The sequence below is a fragment of the Eubalaena glacialis genome, chromosome 16, assembly GCF_028564815.1.
Source record: "Eubalaena glacialis isolate mEubGla1 chromosome 16, mEubGla1.1.hap2.+ XY, whole genome shotgun sequence".
Classification (NCBI taxonomy): Eukaryota; Metazoa; Chordata; class Mammalia; order Artiodactyla; family Balaenidae; genus Eubalaena; species Eubalaena glacialis.
In genome coordinates, this window is record NC_083731.1 from 72,553,184 (window position 1) to 72,578,266 (window position 25,083).

The following is a 25,083-nucleotide window of genomic DNA, read 5'->3' on the forward strand; positions in this document are numbered from 1 at the left end:
TATGTATTATATAATTACATAAGGACAATTTCTGATTTATGAGTTAATAACCTTTCACTCTTGTATCATTTTAATATTAGGGTATTAAAAATGTTTCTACAAATCAGGTGTTTGATTTTCTTTTAATAACACTTATTTAGTAGGAGACTGGGGTGCAGTTTTCGTTGGCACTGACAGTTACCGTGCCGTAGAAAGACCGTGTACCTGGAATCTGACTTTAGAGTCTCAGCGCTGCCTCTTGTTTTCTGCCTTGGAGAAATCACTTCATCCGTTTCCTCATCTATAGGATGAAGATCATAATTTCCATTCCACAGTGTTCTTATGAAGACAAAATGACATAAATATAGGAGCTGTTCTTCAAAGGCAAAATTGGGTTTAAGGGAGACACACATAAAACTGGATTTAAGGGACCCCGGGCATGGTGAGGAACTGGACATCTCAGAAGGGAGTGGGGAGGAGCTTTTTATGGGGTTTGAGCTAGCACTATTAGTCACCGGGTCCAAGGACTGTAAATAGACCTCGAATACCTTTCCCAATTCTACTTCCAAATCTCAGACTTCCCCAAGTGGGGCGGGGGAGGGGGGGCGAACTCAACCCCAGGGCATATTCTGTGATTTTTGTCCTTGCTTCACATCCCCTAAGATGGCAAGTTTTGGAGAAGCCATTCTTTCATCTTTGCAATCTTCTTGCAACCGCTCCTTGGTAAGTGCTTAATGCGTTTGCTATTAGAGAAGGTCCCTATACAGGGCGCCGGATGTCAGAAGAGTGAGTCAGGCTAGCGGCTGATAATTTAGAGCCATACTTGAGTTTTTCCTTCTCTCCAAAGAAAAGGGCGGTGGTGTTTTTCCTAAAAAGAAACCTTGAATTGGGTGGCTAGTGTTCGGCCTAAAGCCTGCAAAGAAATACATAGATGCAAGGTGTGGGTGGGTGCAGTAGTTAACTATTTTGATTGTGCTGCGGCTGGAGCAGCGCGGGCGCCCGTCCCACCCACCCCGGGTTGTGGGGTGCGGGGCGGACAGTCGTCTCCGTCCCCCCAAGCCGCTGTGGCCGGGCCTCTGGTCCTGAGAGATGCAGATGAAGCGGTGTGAAGGGTTGGGCTTTTTTTTTTGTTCCTAAAAATGCAACGAACAAAAAAAAAAGTACAACAATCCAAACCCAACCATCTTGTTGCGCGCCGGCTTTCTTCCCAGGCGGCTCCACCGGGGACAACGCCGCCTCCCGTCGCCCGCGCTCGGTCCAGGCCGAGCCCGCGGGTCTGCGCGATCCACGTCCCCTTCTCGGCGCCCGGGGCACGGCGCTTCGCGGGCGCGCGCAGCCCCTCTGGAAAGGAGAGAAGCCAGCAGCCGGGAACCCTCCCCTCTCCCAGGCGCACCGCGGCCAGCGGCGGTCTTCGGTGGCGGTTGGAGATACCGGAAGGACTCCCGCCTCCCCTCACCCACTCCCTCCCCGGGGGAAAGGCGAGGCCCGGCCTGGGAGGCGGACCGAGGTGCCGGGGGAGGAGGGCCTTGGGGCGGGGCCCGTCGGCGCCGCGAATCCATTTTGCAGCCGTTCCGGCTCGTAGCGCGCGGTGCCCGCGGCTGGAGGACTGGCCGCTGCGCGGCTCCCGGCGAGTCCTCTCCAGCGGCCCCGGAGGTTCGAGATAAGTACCCGCCGCCCGGGTCCTTACGGGGAAGGGGGGTGGGGATTTGCCCTGGCCGGGCAGGCACCTGCGTGAGTGGTGGGGTGGGGGGGCCTGGCGGAGAGCTCAGTCGGCGCTCCAGTCCCGGCAGCACAGCCGAAAGCAGCCAGGCCCCGGAACGGGGGGATGGGGAGCAACGGCGTGCGGGTGGGCGGCGGGGGCAGCGCGTCCGGGCTGCTGAAAACCTGCTCCGCTACCCAACACGCCTGGCTTCACTTCCAGCGCCTCGGGATCGCCTACAAAAGAAAAGGCGACCATGAACCGGAGTCAGAGCACGCGACCACCCCCTGGCACTGAACCTGGGGAGGCTGCCTGGCCCCGTGGGAGGGCGCCCTAACCGAGAAGCTCCTTAGCACAGAGATGGCCAGCCTCTCCCATGCTCCTGGCTTTTTCATCAGGTCCTAGCAGGCTGGCTTTATTTGTGGGGGATGATTGAAAAAATTGAGGGTGAAGACTAAGGACCCTGTGCACATAAATGCATAATACCCTCTTTCTTTGTTCTTTCTTTACAGTAGCCTCCTTTGATTACCAGTCACGACGTGAAAAAAAAAAAAACCAAACAAACAAAACCAAAACCTGATTGCTCTGCCCTGGGAAATAGTAACCCTGACCAATACACCTGCTTGCAGGGGACAGAGGTAAACTACAATACTTTTCCCTACGTTAAAAACAAATAAACAAACAAAAACCAACAGAAAAAGAAAGCATCCAATTTCGTCAGGCCCAGAACCTTTCAAAATTGAACTGTGTGTAGAATGTATGTGTTCCCACCCTCATGGATGGTCTTTGTTCTTTTCATATTTTGTCAAAACTCAGAAAAATTGATTCCATACTTGGAAATTCTTTATGTGACAATTATTTGAAACATACTATAATCCAAAGATTCATACTGCAAAGGAAAAGAGGCTACAGCAGCTTTTCTTTCTTTTTTTTTAATAGGTTTTTTTTTTTTTCCTTCTGTGTCACTGCTGCTAGGGCTTATACAACAGGGCTTCAGTTTTCTGACTCTAGAGACCTTTATATAAAAGGTATTTTAAAAGCAGAATTTCTTTTACATAGCCACTCCCTCTGGTAGAACTTGATGGAGCTATTGATTAATTGGTTATACTTCTGTCTTGCACAATAAGCACATACGTTTCTTCCTGCTCTCCTATCTTTCCCTAAAAATACCATCTTTTTTGCATCAGCTGATGTACTAAACCTCTCTGGCAAGTCCTTCCATAACACCAGGTTATTTTCATTCTCTACATTTATTGGTTACCTGGCCCTACTTCTGCCATAGCTGTTGTTCAGCTATGCCCATTTCCACGAACATGCTTTGTACCTGCTATGCTATGTAATACTTTGTCCTCCCTTGAAATTACATTTCAAGGGAGTCCAACTCTCCTTTAGGACCTTTCTTGGTTACTACACTCATCCTCTAACATAACACTGTAAATGAGTATTTACAGTTTTCACAGTATCTGTACACATATGTAATTAAATCACCTTACACTGATGTAGCTCAGTAGTTTACAAAATTGTCACACATTACTTAGTCTTTCCAAGAACATTATGAGGTAGGTACTGTAAAAATCCTCATTCCATGAAGGGTAAAACTAGTGCTTAAAGCTAGGTATTCAGATGCAGGTTCAGTGCTCTTTACCCTTCACTGGAGAACCTGTTACAACCTACTTTGTAAAAATTATAGAATTTTAGAAGGGATTTAGAGAGCTCATGATTAAATTTCTCCATTTGATGGATGAGGCTACTGAATTCCTGACCCACTTTCTGGATAGTGCTAAGGTCTGAGAATTGGGAAACTCAGGTCCTATGCCTTGCTTGCTGTGTACAATTTGGGGGAGCAGGGGAGGCTCAGTTTTTTCACTTGTAAAGTTAGGTGTTTAGCTAAATGATCTCTAAGATGTTTTTAAGCCCAGTACTTCTGTTTTATTCCTACCCCATAACTTTTAGCACCATATATTTCTTATATATTGGTAATACGTAGACACATACTAATATTAACTGCCTTAAACTGTTTTATATGTTAAACTTAGGTAGGTATGGTAAAAAAGTGTATGGTAAAAAAGTATGCCTTTTTCTTATTTTTTTACTAAGCTCTATAAAAGTATGATTCTGTTGTAAGGTTGGGAATTGCATGGAGAGGTGGAGCAGTGTCATACATCATTGGTCAGAGTTCAGAAAGTGGTATGCCCTTTCTAGAGGGAAACTTGGCAGTCTTTTCAAGAGCCTTAAGAATGTTCCTACTCTTTGACCCACCTAACAATTGGACTAAGACTTTTCTACAGAGTGTTCATTAAAATGTTATAATCCCCCCAAAACAAACAGTCAATAAGAAACAGCATATCCATAAGATAGACTGTCATGTTTTAGAAGAATTTATAACAATAGGGGAAATGCATATGATAAAACAAGTGAAAAAAGTGGATACAAAGTTGTGTTATGCTTCCAGTTTTGTTAAAATATGTGTGTGTGCAAACACACAGGATTGGGAGGAATGTGCCAAAATAATGTTAGAAGAAATATACCAAATAATAATAATGGTTATTCCTTGCCGATGTAACTATGGGTAATTTTTTTCCTGTATTTTCTGAATTTTCTATAATCACAAATTACTTTTATAATTTTAGAAAAACAAAGTCCACTTGCATGGATAACCTCTCCAACTTCGGTATGGTGTCAGCTTTCTATGTCCTTTTGTAAGGCAGTTATCACACCTTTTACAGTAACAATACCTTTGTAAATGTGCTATATTTCTGAATTTAGGGCAGGAATTTTGGCTTATATTTCATATTTTAAAATATCATTAGATCATTGGATTATCCATTTTTGTTATTCGTGAAAGACACTGCCATTGTCATTACCTTGCCTTGGGACTCTTAGATACTAGAATGGTGCTAGAGGAATAGTACTCATAACAGTTAACCAAAAACAGGTGTCCTTTGACATACAGAATAGTTACATTCCAGTTAAGCCTTCTGTAAATATAAAGCAAATTCCCATAATGTGAACGCTTTCTAATTAATTTGCATTATAGATGTAAATATATTTCTAAGGAAATGTTGAACTGAAAATTTTTGCCAATAGTTTAAATTATTGTCTTTCCTGTGGCATAAGCACCACAAGTATATCTCCTTGGCAGTAACCTGGCTCCCCATTTAAAACTCCCAGAGGAGCTCTTCCTTTCTTCCCCTGCATATGTGCAGTATTGAATATGAGTGAGGAGTGCCAACATAGTGTATAGAATATAGCCAACCTAAAAATTGCTTAAAGTTTAGCATAATTAGCTTTCTACTTGAAATATTTTCTAGATCACTTTTACTTAGAATAAAATGCGTATGTAATTCTACACTGAGCAAAAGGAACTTTGTTCAGACTAATTACATTTCCATCTCAGAAGTTCTTATTAGCAGGTAGGTAGTACTTATTAGTTATCCACTAAATACTTGTTTTCACTTGGCACAGTATTACATACTATGTAAATAATTTCACTTATCTACGTAGATCTAGCTTACTGTGTACTGAATGCTAGACTCTGACAGTACTTTCTGAAAGCTGGAATTAACCTCAAATGCAGAGCTAGATGATGAAAACTTTTAATAGATACCAACCTGTTGGGGATAATAATTTAGGTTAATGATTGCCAAGTTTATTGTTGTGAAAGAAGACAATTTGTTCTAGGGGTAGAATTTTGCCACCTTCATTTAAACCTGTTTACATTTATTTGGGAGAAAAGAAACCAGACATTTCTAGTTTGTAAAACCTTTGCAGAAGTCAGTAGTTCCAATTTAAGTTAATTTTAACTCTTAACAGGTAAAGATAAGTAATCTGGGTTTGGTTCATACCAGACCAGGAGAATAATTTGGGCTATATGTATGTTTCCTTCAAATTCAGACCCTCATTATATTCAAATTGATTTCATCTGGGTGGGAGAGAATGGGATTCAACACCATTCAGTGTCCTCCTAGATTTCTCAGTAGTTGTACAAAAATGGGATAGGGATATCTGATCTAGCTGGTATCCTAAAACTATTGATTTAATGCTGCTGATTTACAGGATTACAGAATAATATCTTGGGTGATTATCAGGTGACACAGGGAAAAGAAAATAGGGAAAGAAACATAAGTAAGGTAAAGAGGAGGTGTGAGATAAGGAAGGAATAAGAGGAAATCAAAAGATTGCATTCCTTGAAATAGAATGGGGAAGATGAGTTAAAAGAAGAATAAACAAAGGAAAAGTCGAGGCAAAATAGTGGCACAGAGAAGAGAATGAAGGAAAGGAAAAAACTCATTTTTTCCAAGTTTTTCTGGACTATGAAGGTAATGACCTAGTTTTTTGTTTTTGAGACTGTCACCTTAGTCCAAAAACTTGTGAATTTTCTGAGTAGGTAGGCCTTCCAAGCTGCTGGACCTTCTGTACTAGGTTTATTTTGCCCTACTTATCAGGAATTCTACTAGAAATACCTTGGAGGAAATTTTGACTACTACTTATTCTAGGATAATGCCAGAAAAGGTAAGTTACTTATGTCTTATATGGACACAAAGGTAAATTATATTGTGTTTGCAAGGGCCACATAACAATTAGATAAGCTATTTTAGATGCTATATGTGGTATATTTATTTTATTTTATTTTTTTATGGCTCCTTAAATTTTTTTTTTAACATCTTTATTGGAGTATATGGTATATTAATTTTAATATTCCTTTTTTAAGTTTTCAGAAATTTTGTCTTTTTCTTAATCTCATTTTATCCTGTTTGGATCATATAAGTTTTGGAACAGTCTAAAAGCCAGAATGAGGTGTTAATAACACATTGATACAGAGTATTAAAAAAAAAACTTGGTAAATAATTTTCATATATTGTTAGATACCTTTCAAAACACTTATTCAATGAGGAGAAAGACTAATATGTATAAGTGGTTTGTCAAAGGTCATAGACTGAGAGCAAGACAAGTATGTCAGTCTCCTCACAGACCTTGATCCAGAGATTCCAATAATATATTTTTTATTTTATAAAAGATAAAACAATATTACAGCAGATTAAGCTCTCTGTGAAGCTTATCATAGTTAGCTAATGTTTTTGAAGTTTTACTTTTTTAGCTCAATATGGTTTTCTTATTATTGGTACCCTCTTTAGTTTTTTTTCCCAACTTTTTATTGTGAAAAATTTCAAATATACTGAAAATTAAAAATATATTACAATAGATATCCTTACATCCTGTACCTAGATTCAGTAGTTGTTAATAGATTCTTAGTAAGTTTCAAGAAACAATTATTAGTGGATCTCATACTAAAATATCAGTATACTACTTGAAAATACAGTATACAACTTGAAAATAAGATTAACTAGTGGGATGAGAGGAAGTGATTTTTTTTAAAGGTGAGCTCTTTTATTCTAAGCTTTGTTCCAAGATAAGGTTGATTGGTGGCTGTCTGTTTAGTAGAGCTCACATAATTTAGTTTTGTCTATGAAGTGAGTTTCAGAATTTGCTATCTAGTTACTTGTTAGGTATTTAGATACTGCTTTGAAATTCCTGAATTCAAAGATGCCTCAAAGCAGGATGGAAATTTGATTTAAATCTCTCAGATATAAGGTATAATATATTGGCTTTTCTTTTTCTTCTGTAATGGGATTTGGAAAAGAAATCATGGGTATTATTTTGAACTTTATATTGCTATCAGCTAATGAAGTTCAAAGATTTAATAGGAAAGTTTCTTTTAATTAAAAGGTTTTATTTATTTTTTAAATAAATTTATTTATTTTTGGCTGCATTGGGTCTTCATTGTTGCACACAGGCTTTCTCTAGTTGCGGCGGGTGGGGGCTACTCTTTGTTGCGGTGCGCGGGCTTCTCATTGTGGTGGCTTCTCTTGTTGCAGAGCACGGGCTCTAGGCACGCGGGCTTCAGTAGTTGTGGCGCACGGTCTTAGTTGCTCTGTGGCATGTGGGATCTTCCCGGACCAGGGCTCAAACCCGTGTCCTCTGCATTGGCAGGTGGATTCTTAACCACTGCACCACCAGGGAAGTCCAAAAGGTTTTATTAAAATTACCTTTTAAGAGTGAATAAAATGAGTACCTGTTCAATTGTAATCATTTTGGGTTGATCATATAAAAACAAAAGGGCTTCCAGGAGGGAGAAGTCATATGTATTAGCTTTTACTTCTATTTTATGACTCCTTTGTAAGTGTTGGCTTTTCCATTTTTAATATTCTGGTTGTTGTGTTACTGTTTTCATTTGTAGAGACTGTTGTTGCTATATACCCACTCAAGGTAGTATTGATCAAACAGTTTTCATAGTCTTCCTTAAGTGTGGATATCTTGAATGTTTGCTTAAAAATAAATCTGTGGTGGTGTTATACAACTGTGCATTTGTCAAAACTCATAGAACAGCGTACTGAAAGGAGTGAGTTTTATTCTACATAAATTAAAAAGTATATTTTAAAGTATAAATATGGTAGGAAAATAAAGTTGAAAACCAGAGAGGTGGTAGATAACTAGGTATATATTTGGCTACTTTCTTTGTTGGTATAAAACTTGGGAAATTGTTGGGAATTCCCTGGTGGTGCAGTAGTTAGGACTCCACGCTTTCACTGCTGAGGGCATGGGTTCAATCCTTGGTTGGGGAACTAACATCCCAGAAGTCGCATGGCGTGGCCTAAATAAGTAAATACATAAATATATAAATAAGTAAGTAAATAAATAAATCTTGGGAAATTCTTAATTCAAAAGAAGAAATGAATCTTGGAAAACTTATTTGCCTTTATATACTTAATTTGACATTGGTTAAGTTGAAATTTTATCACTGGTGAACAGTAATTTTGTTCACATAAAATTTCTTGATATCTATATTTGTCCCCCAGAAGGGGGGGATATGTACTTTGGTTTCGTCAAAGGAGTAAGCTCAATTGATTTATTTAGATTTTTATGTGTTAGCCACACTTTAAGAAAAGGATCTATAAGTTCCTTTACTGTGAAAAGCATACCCTTCACTTAGTGAGACTAAAAACCTTATTATGTATTTTCCTTTAAAACTTTTAAGGCAACAAACTTGCCATGGTTTCTTGGGTTGTTAGACTATATGTCTCAGTTTTCTCTAAAAGTCAGCTGTGGAAGTGGTCACATAGTTTTGTGATTGAAGTTTTGAGTATAAAGCTAAGAAAAGAAAATAGTGTTTAGTTTTAATGTGGATTAAAATGAGAATCTTTAAATTATAAACCAAAATTTTTAAGTTATATCACTAAAAGTGGAACAATAGGATCTACCATGATTTTGATGCAATTTTTTTAAAAAAGGAACTTTTCAAATACCAACTTTTTCCCTCTGGTTCATTTTAAGAGCTGTAAATTGTGGCTTTGGGATGACTGTTTATTATTTCTAAATTTTCCTGTGGGTGACATTTTCCTTTTGATCATACTTGATTGCCTTAAAATTCTTCTTGGTCCCTCAGTTTTCTTCAAAGTTTCTCTTTGTCTTGTGTGCCCTTTTTCTCCTTCTCATGACAAAACTTGGTATCCTTTGTTTTTCCTTTTATTTATTTAATATGCTTGGATAGGATTCTCTGGAAGTATTAACCTTGCAAGGATGAGTAAATTAGGTTTACTTTATTGAATGCTGCTGCCACTACTTTCCTGTTTCTACAGTTTACTCCAGAATCTAGCCTTAGCATAGAATTCTTAGGTGAAAGATGACAGAGATCAATGGAGGTGATAAAGTGTAGAACCCCAGGACTAGTGATGGAAGATCATCAAAAGTTTTCCTTCTTTGCTCTAAAGAGAATGTTTTTTAGCTGCTTGATAACTTCTTAGAGAGCACACTAACCTGTCTCTGTAGCCGTTCTCTTCTCAATGCTTTTCAAAGGTTGTATGATTTGCCATGTCACAAAAGATTTTTCAGAAAAATAAGCTTCACCATTTTTGCCGTGTAACACTAAATTTGACAGAATACTCTTTGCTTTAATTCTACATATATATGTATTATATATTTGTTATACATATATCTCTCACAACCTAATAGAAAACCATAAACTAATTAGTCTTGCAAGTTCAGCTTATCTTTTAAATACTATTTATCTTCTAGATTGTAGCTCCAATTGTGATTCTTAAAATTACTGTTAAAATTTATTTACTTACTGGGACTTCCCTGGTGGCACAGTGGTTAAGACTCCGTGCTCCCAGTGCAGGGGGCCCAGTTTCTATCCCTGGTCAGGGAAATAGGCCCCACATGCATGCTGCAACTAAGGAGCCCACATGCCGCAACTAAGCCGGCAAGCTGCAACTAAGGAGCCTGCGAACCGCAACTAAGGAGCCCACCTGCCACAACTAAGACCCGGCACAACCAAGTAAATAAATAAATAAATATGTTTTTAAAAAAGTATTATACAATAAAAAGAATTATTTACTTTTGGTTATAAGATGGCATAGAGATTAGTAGACCCTATTTTGTTACTTTGGTGGTAATGTGATATGTGTGTGTGTATATATCAGTAAACTGAATGAGGACATATTTAGCACTATTTTTGGTTCTAAAACTTCAGGGATAAAAGTTTTAAAATGTACATTTTAAAAGAATAAACTTGTATTGAGAATTGGTATTCTCTATGGTATTCTCTAGGTCAGAGATCTCAAATATTTTGGTCGCAGGACCCCTTTACACTTAAAAACTAAGGCTCCCAAGAGCTTTTATTTACATGTGTATTATATATAGATATTTAACTGTATTAGAATGTATGATTTATAACATACATTGGTGATTTGAACCAATTAGTTCACTGTGTAATGTAGATCTCCAAATAGTGACATATTTCATTATACATGATCTCTCCTCTAAAAAAGCCAAAACCCACATGTTAATTTCACCACTTGTTTCATTACAAGCTCTTAAGTGGCAAATAATGTTTTCCAAAATCCAATTTTCACTCAAAAATTCAACTTTTTATCATTGGTGAGAAATACTGTCATTTGTTTCCCTTGAAGTGATGGGTTCATTTTGTTCATTTTCAAAAAAGTATCTGCCAGATACCTAAGTCTGCACAGCCATAGTTGGTCATTTGTTGTTTCAAGTAAAAATGGTGTTCCAAGAAAAAAGCAGCTGCTTTAGCTTGTAGCTCAATCACCTAATTGCTTTTCCTCCAGACAGTATCTGCTGGTATGCAGTAGAAATGCTTTGTGGTTACTTCATATTTTGTCACACAAAATACTAAAAAGACATGTCCACAAGGATCAAGATTTAGTAAAATGAATAATTTTTACTGCTTCATCTAGAACATTCTAAAATGAAACTGGCTGCCCTCACCCCTGCCCCCACCGTGGGTACGTGGTGGTGAAGAATACAATAACCAGGAATCCAGTTTGGTGCTACCTGTTGCCTTGTTTGATTCCTGCTAAGGCTCCAGCAGTGTCTACTCACCATTGCTTTTTTTACAGTGCACTGTCAACATTGTGCCAAAAGTAAATAACATCTCAGTATTACTATGAAAATAGTATTGTCCTCACAGATGCCCTGGAAGAGTCTTAGGGACGCCCAGGTTTGTCCCCACTGGCTTTGATTACTGTTCCAGTGGTTTGAAAAAATATTCACTTAATTCTCTAGGGAAGAATGAATTGCAGCTCTCTCATTTTATGTTTTTACCTCTGATTTTAATAATTGTAATCTTGCCTTTGAAATAGAAAAATATGCCAGTTTTTAATAAAAGTCTACGTGACAGTGCATGCTTGGATTTATATTTCTGTGCTGCTTTCTTTAAATAGCATACCATTTTATAATTGTGGGCCCAGACTAAAGAGCTCATTCTCTTCAGACACTGAGTGGCTTTGTTTCTGACAGCTAGTAGTCAGCTCTGTTTTAAAACAAGCAGTTGGGTCCTGCTGGCTCAACTTGCAGTTGTCCTAGTCCTAACCCTGTCTCAGCTAAAGACTGTTGTTGGAAAGCCCACACAAAGGCCTTGTGTACAGGGAGCCCTCCTAATAAGGAGCGTGTTCTAGTCCCAGCAGATTAAATCTGCTTTGGTGTGCATTCCCTTCACAAATTTCTCACTTATTTTTTTGTTTGGTTATTTCAGTAAAAAATCATTTTTAATGGCTGTGAAGATAGTTTCTTCTAACTAGTCCATAGTCCAAATGAAGTGGTTACTGGAGTAAAATAAAATGTTTCTTTCTCTCTGGTAGATGTGATGGAGCTGCTTGAAGAAGATCTCACGTGCCCAATTTGTTGCAGTCTGTTTGACGATCCTCGAGTTTTGCCTTGCTCGCACAACTTTTGCAAAAAATGCTTAGAAGGGATCTTAGAGGGGAACGTGCGGAATTCATTGTGGAGATCATCTCCATTCAAGTGCCCCACATGCCGCAAGGAAACTTCAGCCACCGGGGTCAGTAGCCTGCAGGTTAATTACTCCCTGAAGGGTATTGTGGAAAAGTATAACAAGATCAAGATCTCTCCCAAAATGCCAGTGTGCAAAGGACACTTGGGGCAGCCTCTCAACATTTTCTGCCTGACTGATATGCAGCTGATCTGTGGGATCTGTGCTACTCGTGGTGACCACACCAAGCATGTCTTCTGTTCTATCGAAGATGCCTATGCTCAGGAAAGGGATGCCTTTGAGTCCCTCTTCCAGAGCTTTGAGACCTGGCGTCGGGGAGATGCTCTTTCTCGCTTGGATACCTTGGAAACTAGCAAAAGGAAATCTCTACAGTTGCTGACTAAAGATTCAGATAAAGTGAAGGAGTTTTTTGAGAAGTTACAACACACATTAGATCAAAAGAAGAATGAAATCCTTTCTGACTTTGAGACCATGAAACTTGCAGTTATGCAGGCCTATGACCCAGAGATCAACAAACTCAACACCATCTTGCAGGAACAACGAATGGCCTTTAACATTGCTGAGGCTTTCAAAGATGTGTCAGAACCCATCATATTTTTGCAACAGATGCAGGAGTTCAGGGAGAAAATAAAAGTCATCAAGGAAACTCCTTTGCCTCCCTCTAATTTGCCCTCAAGCCCTTTAATGAAGAACTTTGATACCAGTCAGTGGGAAGACATAAAACTAGTAGATGTGGATAAACTTTCTTTGCCTCAAGACACTGGCACATTCATTAGCAAGATTCCTTGGAGCTTTTATCTGTTATTTGTGGTAATCATCCTGCTTGGCCTTCTCATTTTCTTCAGTCCTACCATATTCCTAGAATGGTCTTTATTTGATGAAATCACAACTTGGAAAGACAATCTTTCAAACTTTAGTTCCTACCTGACTAAATCAGCTGATTTTGTAGAACAATCAGTTTTTTACTGGGAACAGTTGGCAGATGGGTTTTTCATTTTCAGTGAAAGATTAAAGAATTTTACTTTGGTGGTGCTGAACAATGTGGCAGAATTTGTGTGCAAATATAAACTGTTATAAAATCTGTTTAAAGTACATAGTTCTGTGTCTTTTGTTAGAAATTTGTCAGAATACAGAGTGGTAGTTCAGATTTGGTCAAGATTCCAGTCAGATATTTTCCTCTACAAGTATTCCTTTCAAAAACAATGTCCTACACATGTTGTTGAAATTAGGTAGTATAAAGATAAAAGTGAAATTTAATAGTGTAGTCCTGAACCCTCCTTCCTTTTTAAAGTGCTTTTGAAATAAGCATCCTACCCCTAATAGTGGTTGTGTTTATGCTATGAAAAAAGGGGATGTGAGAGAGTACATGATTTAATATTGATGAGGTAGTGTAATAATGATTGTTCTTAAGCATGTAATAAAGACTACTCTTGTAAAGCAACTTTTTTTTTTTGAGTGAACATTCTTTAAAAAAGGAATAAGATATGGATTGAATTTCCAACTTTTTCTGCAGAGGGTTGATTTCTTTTTTTGGTACAGTGTAAATCTCATGTAAACAAAAACTGGCATTACCTTGTGCGAAGTTTACGTTTTAAGGAGGGTGGAGATTTATTTCAGCTTGCCTTTTATCTGCTTAGGTTTTGTAAATTTACCACCAAAGGAGTTTGGAGGTAAACTACAAAACTGTTAGGTGACTGTGCAAGCAAAGGCATGGGTAAAAACAAACAAAAAAACACATTGCAAGAGCAGGAAATGGAAAAGCCACCTTTTTACTGGCAGCTAAGTGTTGTTCCAAAGTATCATGGCAACTGTACAACCAATCAATTCACTTGTTTAAAGAATTTTTTAAGAGTAGTAAGATTAATTTAACGATAGATGAAACTATCAGCTATTATAAAGTACAAAATAATCAGCTAAACAATAAGGCTGTCCTATCTGCTCACATGAGATAAAGATGCCCTGTCTCCCACAGAACAAAAATACTTAATTTTTTCACCTTGTTTAGAATTCAGATGAAAACAAGAAGTGACTTTATCTTAGAACTGCTTTCAGTCAACCTTATTTCTGTCATGGGACAAGACATTCCTTGACAGTCCAGAGGGTCTTTACCCCAGTCCATTAATTTGGTTGAGAGGAGGTAATACAAGCAGGGACAGGAAAAGAAGGTGGCAACTAAATTTCAAGTACAGAAGAATCATTCTAGTTAGGAGAAGAGTAGTCAAAATAAGCTGCTAGTTGAGGTAATGACTGCCTTATCCCCAACTGACAATCCAAGATTAGCCACTAAATTGCTAAAGGGATATAAAAAGTTAAGACAATGTTTATCTATAAATATTACCTCTGCCATGAGGACTCATAGTAGATAAGAGGTTTGGAGAGGGGGAATGCTTTTCTGCTCCCAGTATATATATATATATATATATTTTTTTTTTTTTAATATAGATTTACAAGAGGTTTTTATGAAGGTTTTTTTTTTTTTTTTTTTAATGGGATACAGTAAAGGGATCTATTTGACACATGTCCTCAGACATATTGGCAGTTTTCCTTAAACTATGGAGTTCCTCATCTGTTACTTTTTCATTCTGTATACTGTACGTTCCCTGGCAACTCTCAAATTTGTAAACACAGCTATGGACACACTATTTGCTTTAACAGTAGTTACCTGGAAATCGAGGTCTCTGTTTTTGTTAAATTCCCCTCCCCTACATTTCTTAATCATATGTAACATTTGTGGTTACAGGTTGATTTTCAAGTTTCTAAGTCTGTGCCTGATGGTTTGTAGCCTCTAGTGTGAAGCAAGAGGAAAATGAGTAGTCAGGAACTGGTCACTTTGAACGTGGGAGGGAAGATATTCACCACAAGGTCTTCAACCTTAAAGCAGTTTCCTGCCTCTCGGTTGACACGTATGTTAGATGGCAGAGACCAAGAATTCAAGATGGTTGGTGGCCAGATTTTTGTGGACAGAGATGGTGTTTTATTTAGTTTCATCTTAGATTTTTTGAGAACTCACCAGCTTTTATTACCCACTGACTTTTCAGACTATCTCAGGCTTCAGAGGGAGGCTCTATTCTATGAACTTGATCCTCTGGTGGATCTCTTAAACCAAGAACACCTGCTACAGCCAAGACCTGCTCTTGTGGAGGTACATTTCCTGAGCCGAAACACTCAAGCTTTTTTCAGGGTGTTTGGCTCTTGCAGCAAAACAATCGAGATGTTAACTGGGAGAATTACAGTGTTTATAGAGCAACCTTCAGCACCGACCTGGAGTAGTAACTCTTACCCTCCTCAGATGACCTTACTTCCACTGCCTCCACAAAGACCTTCTTACCATGACCTGGTTTTCCAGTGCGGCTCTGACAGCATGACTGATAACCAAACTGGAATCAGGTATTTTGTATTTTGAAGCTTCTATTCTACACCGGTTCCTGATGTTTCTCCTCAAAATTGAAATTTTCTCATTTCAGTTTTGGAAAAAAATGATTACTCAAAATGATTTTTTGGGGGGAGTAACCAGCAGAGTTGGGTGGAATGACCAGATAATTATTGTCCAAACTGGGATACTTTTCAGAGTGAAGAAGGAGTTGTTATTATGTGGGACAATAGGAATAAATCAAAATTGTCCAGGGAAAACTGGGACTATGGTCATTCAAGTTGTAGGAGGAAACAATTTTATAGATTATGTTCCATTACTATGGAATGAGAAGCCTTTTTCTCCCCAAGGGTTTCTTTTCGTTGCTGGTATATAGTAAAGGCTCAACAGTTTGTCATGATTTCCTTACACTATGTACAGTTCTTTCAGTCCTTCTGATTTGGCTACTGATTTTTCTCCATTCCACTTTATCTTTAAACACCATTAAGGCAGATATAGCTCATGGCAAATCTGGTCTCCTGTTACATTGTTGGCACTCTTACACAACTCAAAATATTGGGATAGGCTGTCAGTATATTAAGGATAGTTGCTTCTGAGTCAGTCACTTTCTACCCCTGTTATTCTTGGCTGGACCCTAAGGCGGATTTCCACTCTACTGTCACGGACACTTTTTTTTCGCCCCTTAGAAATGTCTTAATGCTGTCCCACTATTATTTTACTGTGAAAGCTGGCTTTAATTTTCAGGAGGGGGAAAAAAAAAAGTCTGCATATGTTCTTTACTGACAGTATTTAAATAAGATACACGTTTTTGGGGTCAAGGTAGACAGACATATTTTGGGATATTTTCTTAACTTTTGCAGTAACCATCAGAGACGATCAATATTTACCCCTCCCACAACATACCCCTTGGTCCTGCATACCAGCTGAAGAACCCTGGGCAGTAGGACAATTCTTAAGTTTTTATGCTTTATAATTTCCTGCCTTTCCAAAGAGGCATGAAATGTCATTTTGGGGAAAGAGATCCAGCTAACAGGCTGATTGTGAAGAAAACCTAAGACCCTGTCTTCACCTCAAAATGTTTTAAGATACCTCTGGTCACAGTTGGTGGGGTACTAACATAAATAGAAGGGAAATTACCAGTTTTTTGTTTTTTTTTTTTAAATTTGTGTGATTAAGATCTTTGGGGATCCCTTTCTAAAAAGTTAAAAAACTAAGAAAAAACGGTGTCATTGATTTCAAGACGGAACATGCAAGATAAAAAGGTATCCTGGAGGGCTTCCCTGGTGGCGCAGTGGTTGAGGGTCTGCCTGCCAATGCAGGGGACATGGGTTCGAGCCCTGGTCTGGGAAGATCTCACATGCCGCGGAGCAACTAAGCCCGTGCGCCACAACTACTGAGCCTGCGCGTCTGGAGCCGGTGCTCCGCAACAAGAGAGACCGCGACAGTGAGAGGCCCGCGCACCGCGATGAAGAGTGGCTCCCGCTTGCCACAACTGGAGAAAGCCCTCGCACAGAAACGAAGACCCAACACGGCCAAAAATAAATAAATAAAAAAAAAAAAAAAAAAAAAAAAAAGGTATCCTGGAAATACTAAATGCTCTTTAAAAGCTATGCATTTGGAGAAAATGACCATAATCTTGAAAAACGTTAGAAACTCAAGTTGGGATATTCTTTGTGTGTACACAGTGACAGTAGTTTTCCCTTTGCTGTTAAGTGTTTGTGTTTTACAAATAGTACAAAAATTTTTTTCGTCTTAATGAGAGAATGACATATTTAAATTCCAAAATAGATAATTCCAAAACCAGAAGCTATTTTTAAAACTGACTTTTTCTTGCATCACCGAAGAGTATTCTTTTCAGTTGTTTGAAGTTTAGAATTTTTTTCAGCCTATAAGTGGTCGTGATTTTTTTCTATAGTTCCAATTTCAAAGTAGAGGTAGATAACCCAAATAAGGTGACATTATTGGGAGTTCAGGTGATCGGATGAAAACTCTTGGTCTTAAGAGGCCCACCTTAGGTATATAATTATTTAGCTAGCAATCATTTTTATTTCTTGCTCACTCCTTGTGGTCTGAATCTGTCCATTCAGATGTTTTTTTTGAAGGTGGAAAGTGGAGGAGTAAGCCTGAATGGCTCCTCAGAGTCTGGTGTATCATCCAGCTGTTCAGTATGTTCTACTAATATGATTTATCACTCTGAGGTCTTGGTAACCTAGCAAGTTGCTCAGTTATTATCTCTCAAGTTCACAGTACTAGAAATACTTGGCGTGCATCTTGCAGAGGGCCATACCACATTATCAAGTCAAGTTATGGTCACAGGATTCTAGAGTCTCTTTGGTAGCCATCTTCTATCTGACCTTTCCTTTATAAACTAGCTCAAATGGAAAAGTGTACTTGCCTTTTAAGTTTTTAAAATAAGTTTTGATTTTCCATTTCCCATTAGTTTCTTTTATCTTTTTCTTATGCCTTGAAATCTTCCATTTTTCATTTTGGCCTCTTAGGGAATCAAGTATTTAGGCCAAGTGATTTCTTGCAAGTACATTCCACTTTGTTATCACCTACTATATACTATTTGCATCTTAATTTTGTGAGATGTTCTGTAACATTTTTTCTCTTTGACAAAAGTTTCTAGGCTATAAAATCAAGATCTGGGGTTTGGGGATAGATGAAATGATTTACTAATGTTAAAAATTTGCTGTATTAAACATAAATGTGCTTTTGATATATACTTTGTAGTTTTATAATTCTTACATTTTATTATTGAATTTTTTTCTTTGCCTAGAATGAGTTTCTAAATGTGAGCTACAATAACCACTCTATCAATCATAATTAAAAGGAGGCTAGGGATGACCCCAAGGCTCTTTTTATCCCATAAAACCACAGATAGTTTAGGTTGCTGCCTGGAACTAAAGCCTTTTTTTTTCATATCTCATAAACAAATGGTGGGAGGACACAAAGGATATAAAAATATCCTGATGGTAGATAAAGAAGGGGCAATATAGCTATATCTTTATGGACATGTTATGTTGACATTATTAAAGCAACATATAGTCAATCTGAAAAGTTCAGGTATATTTTTCTTGAATAATGTGTATCTATCGAGTTTTCCAGAAAGTTTTGTCATTTTGACTCCAGAAGCCTTTTGACCCCATGTTTTGCTCTTCAACAATGGACAGTTATTGAGAAAAATTGACAATAAAGTCTTCTTGACATTTAACATCTGCAAAATTTCACCTGAAAAATGCATTTGATAGGAGAAAGTCACAAAAGAAAATCTGTAATGTCAGTGCTGGTAATGGGTAAAATTAGATCTAGGGGGAAACTGTAAATGTATCAGATGTTCATTAAAATGATTGAATCAATTAATTAAATTGATTAAAACAATATTTAGTAAGTTGAAAACAAAATTTGGAAATAGTTAAATTACATTATATGAAAATTAAGCTAATTTAATTGTTTGATCAAATTGTTTGCTCCAGAAAATAATTTCTCAATGAAAATTCATCAATGTTAGCTATATTCCTAAATGTGGAATTAAAATGACTGGAGATCACAGCAAGGTCTCTGTTTTCAGTAGCCTGAAAGTACTGGCTTGGATTTATAAATGAAGTCTTTAAAAGTATCTGATCAAAAAATGGTTTGATACCTTTATTTGAGGTTATAAATCAAATATTTCTGTTTAGCTTTGCTGGTTATTAAAGGGCTGTTTTATAATTGAACATTTTTGTGTGTCCTAGGTATGTTTCTATAAAGCCTGATAACCGAAAACTGGCCAACGGAACTAATGTCCTCGGCTTACTGATTGACACTTTATTAATGGAAGGCTTCCATCTGGTCAGCACCAGAACAGTATCCTCTGAAGACAAAACTGAATGCTATAGCTTTGAAAGGATAAAAAAGCCTGAAGCTCTTGCCATGAACAAAACACTGAAACCAGAGACTACCCTCATGCCAGAGCAATCTCAGAAAAAGAAATGAGGTTCTCTGTTCTCTTTTAGAGTAAAAAGAAATTGCCATTTTCTTGTTTGGAAATTCCATATTTAGGGCATATATGTTAGTCAAATATGTACTCACCCTAACTTTCTGGCCTTCTACCATGCCATCTTTGGGCAACCACAGCTTAACAGTGCTTAAGCCACACTGACTACTTGCTGCTCTAAACAACACCGTGCACTTGGTGCTTTGGCGCACGTTCCTTCTACCTTCAATGCCTCTTTCCCTTTCTCTTCTTCATGAACACTTATAAAGCGTTCAAGAATGGACTATGGAATCAGACTGCTTGATTTCTAATCCCAACTAAGTCACTTACTAGCTATATGGCTTGGGCAAGTCATTTAACTTCTCTCTGCCTCAACTTTTTCATCTATCAAATGAGGGTAATAAATTTATCTCCCTTATAGGATATAAGAGGATTAAAGGAGATAATGTAAAGCACTCAACACACTGCCTGGCACATGGTAGGCACTCAGTAACTATCAGTGATGATAATGATGAAGAAGATGGGTGACCCACTTTCAATTGTACCTCTTCAGTAAGGCCTTGTTTTCCTCCTTTCCTAGGCATAGTAATCAGCCCTTTCCTCTATCTAGACTTACATGCCATCATAAAAACAAATTTTTCTCACTTGAATGTGAGCTCGATCCACTCAACAGTTTTAACTCTACTATGTGTAAAAAGCACTGTGCTGAATGAACACTTGGTGAGAAATACCTTTGTTACCAATTAGCACCTACTCTGGTAAAAAGCTTTTGCATATAACTTCTACTAACATTTAAAATACACATATTACTTTTTAAAAAATATTTATTTATTTGGCTGCGCTGGGTCTTCGTTGCAGCATGTGGGATCTTTTAGTTGCGGCATGCAGAATCTTTTAGTTGTGGCATGCGAACTCTTAGTTGCGGCATGTGGGATCTAGCTCCCTGACCAGGGATCGAACCTGGGCCCCCTGCATTGGGAGTGCAGAGTCTTAGCCACTGGACCACCAGGGAAGTCCCCTACACATATTACTTTGACTTAGTGAGTCCTCTTGTAGGAATTTCTCTTATATACATGTCTTTAAAATATTAGGATAAATATCTAGAAAGGGAATCATTAGATCAAAGAGTACCAAGTACTCTGCACATAGTAGGGTTAAAAAACATTGAGTGGAAGCAGTTGAGCAGCATTTTAAAAAGTACCATTCATTCATTCAAAAACATCTGTTAAACATTTGTTGAACACTATACTAAGTTTTCAGAATTAAAACATTTACTCATGACAAAAATCCTTATTCTCAAGGAACTCACATTCAAGAGAGACAGTGTATCATCATAACAGCAAAAATTGGAAGTAAACTCAAAGTTCATCAACAGGGAATGGGTATAAATTACGGTTCATACAGTGAAATACCGTGCAGCCTTTAAAAAGAATGAGACAGCAGTTTATAAACTAAGAAGGAAGGATTGTCAAATATATATAAGTTGAAAAAAAGCAAGGTGTAAGACAATGTATAAAGTGGAAAAATATATTTCCACTTTATATGCAGTACCTAGTTTCCATTTGTGGAAAGATATATAGTACTCATATATCTATATTCATGGAATTTTCAGCAAAGATATGTGTCACCTGTAGAGAGGAAACTGGGTGAGTGGGGTTTGGTTGTGGGAGGAAGATTTACTTTTCATCAGACCAGGTAGGTCTTTTTTAAAAAAGGAAGAAAAAGCCATACCTGAAAGATTGTGTGTGTGTGTGCCAGGGTTGGGGGCATGTTATGGCATAGTATGGCCTATTATCTCATACTGACATAAATTTTACTCTTCCATCCTTTCTGTGAAACCCCTACACTTAGTAAAGAAATTACACTCTAGAAATTTCTAGTAATTACTTATAGATTTGTGTACTAAGTTGCAGGGAAGAAAGATTAAAAAAAAAAAATTTCCTAATAGTACCTCAAAAGATTATGTATAATGGAAAAGTGCAAAATACTTCAAGATTAGTAACGTTAAGGTTAGCAACGGAAAATAATGACCCAAATAAGAAAAAAAAGCCTTATGAATGAGTGTTTTGTTTTTGGTGGCACACATCCTCTCTTTAGTGCAGAAAAAACCAACTTAGTTGTTTTAGTCTGTCATCTTAGTTTTGGGGATGATGTGTCTGGCCTGGTTCCCTTGCTAGCATCATATTCGAGGGCACAATATTTCTATTCTGCTAAGTTTTGGGCACGCGTTTGATTTAACTAGTTGGGTGTAGTTGGCATGGTTATATATGTTACACTGTTTAATTCCGTATAGGGCTTTGCTGATAAGATGATTCAAAACTGATAACTGGTTAAAAGAATAGTGAAGCAAAAAATACTGTAACTACAGATTGGCAAGGAATAAGACAGGAAATGTTTAAACTGCTATTATGTGTTCTTAGTCATTCACACTTGCCGGAAATTAGCTTGAGATGAGAAATAAAATGTTCTTTTTAATGTGCTAATAGAAACATTACCCTATGGAAACATGTAATATATATACGTTTAATTAATTCAGTCAGAAAATATTTATTGACATCTACTGTGTGCCAAATACTGTCTAGACACTGGGGAGCAAGGAGCTGCAAGGAGCAAAATAAGGTCTTCTCTTCTAGAGCTTACTACAATTACAATTCATAACATTGACGATGGGTTTAAATTAAAATAACTTAAGCCTTTAATTAAACAATTCCTCAAAAGTCATGGGTTCACAATCCAGAGGTTTTTAGAAGGAGATAGATTACCAAAATTTAAAAATGTATATTATTCATTAGGAAAAGTGTACTTTCAGAGTGGATTGAGTTTCTTATTTTAGTAAATATTTTAGAGATGATATTATCTGGAGACACATCTGTCAAGATTATCTAAGTAATAAGCCTCTTGTCTTCACTCCAACACAGAGTGGGGCACTGTAACGGGGATGTCAAGACGCGCAAAAAAGAGTCTTGTTTTAGAAAGGGAGGCAGGCATATGGCTGGAAAAAAACAGGCTTATGTTAGTTGCACCACAGGCAAATTTAAACTCTTGCCTGCTTTAGAAAAAAAAAAAAAGACTTTAACATCTTCATATGAGCATCACTTAACTTCTCGACTGAAGTGATTATAAGAAAATCATAAGAAATTATAAGAAAATAATGGCAGAAGCTTGTCTTGGCCAGCCAAACTGAAAACTTTGGTCTATCAAATCATATATTCCTATCAATCCATCTCAGATACACAGGTATGAGTCATCACAAAGCATGGTTTGTCAGTCTTAACAATACCAGTGATAGTTGGGCCTCCCCTATTCTCCCACTTATGTTTGTTTCAGCCTCTTTCCATCACCTACAGTTTCATTTCTGATAAGGCACTAAAGATTTTAGCTTATTCTTGAACCTCAACAATGTAACCTTATAAGTTGTTGAAAGTTCTCCCTACAAAGATTTTCTGAAAAGGAGCTCTAGTGTTGAATTTTACTCTCGAATTTAATATACAAGTCATAATTACAAAGAATCTACAAGTCATAATTACAAAGAATCCTTAGGTTATGTTAAAGTCGAAATTAATTCGGGCTGCTTTCAAAATATATCTGAATTCAGGAGCCTGAAGTAATATAAAATGGTCAAGGGAAAGCAGCTTGAGAAATATATGATTTAGGGAATTTTAAGCTGTTTCTATTTGTCTTGTATTCTGGTTACATCTGACAAATGTCAGCTTAGTTTTATAAGTCTTTGTATTGGTTCTCTATCATAAATAACAGAAATGGTCACATTAACAGAGACCTTGCTGGAATAACAAAAGACTTGCTAAGACTTCTAACTATCCCGTATTCTACTTTTATTTTTCCTCTGTGCTGGGGAAGTTGACTCTGTAATAGCACACTTAGCAATGTAAAAGCCACTAAGAGGAAATTTTTAAAAAGAAATTTGGGAAATTTTATTACCTTCCTGGAGCCAGTGAATCCGTGGAAAACACCAGTGTGACATCAAACTTAGTGTTTTAAACAAAAGTTCAAGAAGTATAGAGATGAGATGAAAATATATTACTAAAAATACTTAGATTTCTGGAAAATCAACAACATCATAAAAACCATAATTACTCACCAGCTTGGTCCCAGAACAGCTTTGTCATGAATTGTTAGGCCTTCTATTGGATCTATCTGAGATGAAAAGTTATGTGCAAATTTCACCAAAAGACTCATCATCTCAATATTTCTGAGCTCAGAAAATGCCTTAATATATATCTAAGCTATGAGGTCGATCCAGCTCCCAAAATATTTTAATAGATAAAGAGCTAACACCTTACATGGTGAAGGGGAAATGAGTATTAAGCATGGCACAGAATAAATAAGCAACAAAATACAGCAAAATAAATAGGAATTTACTCCCAAAACTGAAATGTGCCTAAGACTTATTTAATCATACAGAGCTTTCTGCACCTTCAGATTTCACACCAACACCTCAAATCCAGAAATCATTGTTTTAAAGTGGTTTTTTTACTCTATCAGTTGAGTAAAACACACCAACTACCAAGTGTTTCTATTTCATGTTACTTTTCTCATTTCACAATCTGGTAAGAATTTGAATGTCTTTGAGTTCCCAAGTTGGAAGCCAAACAGGAGAGGTTTATCTTACCCTTCTTGTAATAAGATACCCCAAGAAAGTCTGGCTGCAATGTCTGAGGTTCCATGAGTTCTTTTAAGATGAGGACTGGGATTGAGCTTTATATTGGTCTTTATATTCCCCCACAGTGCTGGACATCTAACAGTCTTAACTGAACTGAACTGAAAAATTTGGAACACTATAGTCTCAGTAAACAGGCACTTGGAAAAACAAGAATTATAGTAGATTCAAAGATAGATGAGGATACTTTACGTAAAGAGTCTGAAAGAGTTGATTCAAGTTAAAGGCTACAGAAAAAAACCCATGGTATTTTCTACTAGAAGTTTATGTGGGTAATCACACAAAAAATGAGATGAAAGTCTAGATGTATATAGAAATACTAAGTAATTGAAAGTTATGCAAAATTGGACTTTCCTGGTGGGGCAGTGGTTAAGAATCCACCTGCCAATGCAGGGGACACGGTTTCGAGCCCTGGTTCAGGAAGATCCCACATGCCGCGGAGCAACTAAGCCCGTGCGCCACAACTACTGAGCCTGCGCTCTAGAGCTTGTGAGCCTCAACTACTGAGCCTGTGTGCCACAACTACTGAAGCCCGCGCGCCTGGAGCCCGTGCTCCACAACAAGAGAAGCCACTTCAGTGAGAAGCCCGCGCACCACAACAAAGAGTAGCCCTCACTCGCTGCAACTAGAGAAAGCCCGCACACAGCAATGAAGGCCCAACGCTGCCAAAAATAAATAAATTAAAAAAAAAAGTTATGCAAAATTATACATTTAATCAGAGTAAAATAGCTCAGCCAAAACTGGAATATACCATAATTTGCTAATAAAAATGCAATGCTACAAGAGTGCTTAGTAATTAAATAAATATTACAGGAATACAAATTCAGAATGAATGTTACATGACTATAATCAATATTAAATCTTGACTTACCTCCATAATTTAGGAGTCATGAAAAGATAGTTGAAGTCATCAGACCAGGCACATAAGTCAGATGCAACTAGGATGGAAATACAGAAACAAATGTTCCCAGTTCTGGATAACCTGCCTTGAAGACATAGGTTCACTGAATTTGGATTAATCAAATGGTTCAAGGATTTAGGTAAAATGGTATAAAAGACTCTGGTATAT

At 37.6% G+C, this 25,083-nt stretch overlaps 2 protein-coding genes, 1 long non-coding RNA gene and 1 other non-coding gene across 9 annotated transcripts in view; 2 read left to right on the forward strand and 2 right to left on the reverse strand.

Annotated features, from left to right (window-relative positions):
* Nucleotides 1-1,492: 1,492 nt before the first annotated feature.
* Nucleotides 1,493-13,422, forward strand: TRIM13 (tripartite motif containing 13). 6 transcript variants are annotated; one of them, XM_061170969.1, is made up of 4 exons: nucleotides 1,493-1,632; nucleotides 1,901-2,076; nucleotides 2,191-2,316; nucleotides 11,839-13,422. In XM_061170969.1, the coding sequence occupies exon 4, from the start codon at nucleotides 11,844-11,846 to the stop codon at nucleotides 13,065-13,067; it is 1,224 nt and encodes a 407-aa protein (XP_061026952.1). In that variant the 5' UTR covers nucleotides 1,493-1,632; nucleotides 1,901-2,076; nucleotides 2,191-2,316; nucleotides 11,839-11,843; the 3' UTR covers nucleotides 13,068-13,422. The 6 variants fall into 6 exon arrangements, with proteins under 6 accessions (XP_061026952.1, XP_061026954.1, XP_061026951.1 ...); XM_061170971.1 differs by lacking the exon at nucleotides 1,901-2,076 and having other exon boundaries at nucleotides 1,493-1,643; XM_061170968.1 differs by lacking the exon at nucleotides 1,901-2,076.
* Nucleotides 8,276-25,083, reverse strand: part of LOC133076436 (uncharacterized) — a 102,586-nt gene continuing 85,778 nt past the window's right edge. Inside the window, exons 3-4 of the long non-coding RNA XR_009697532.1 lie at nucleotides 24,886-24,952; nucleotides 8,276-8,330 (exon numbers count right to left, since the gene is read on the reverse strand). This is a non-coding gene — a long non-coding RNA (uncharacterized LOC133076436). The remainder of the gene's footprint in view (nucleotides 8,331-24,885; nucleotides 24,953-25,083) is intronic.
* Nucleotides 14,797-19,335, forward strand: KCNRG (potassium channel regulator). The gene is made up of 2 exons (XM_061171156.1): nucleotides 14,797-15,377; nucleotides 19,095-19,335. Exons 1-2 carry the CDS (start codon nucleotides 14,797-14,799, stop codon nucleotides 19,333-19,335), a joined length of 822 nt encoding a protein of 273 aa, XP_061027139.1.
* On the reverse strand, nucleotides 20,276-20,348 carry TRNAG-CCC (transfer RNA glycine (anticodon CCC)). Its single transcript has one exon. It is a non-coding gene; the product is annotated as a tRNA-Gly (tRNA).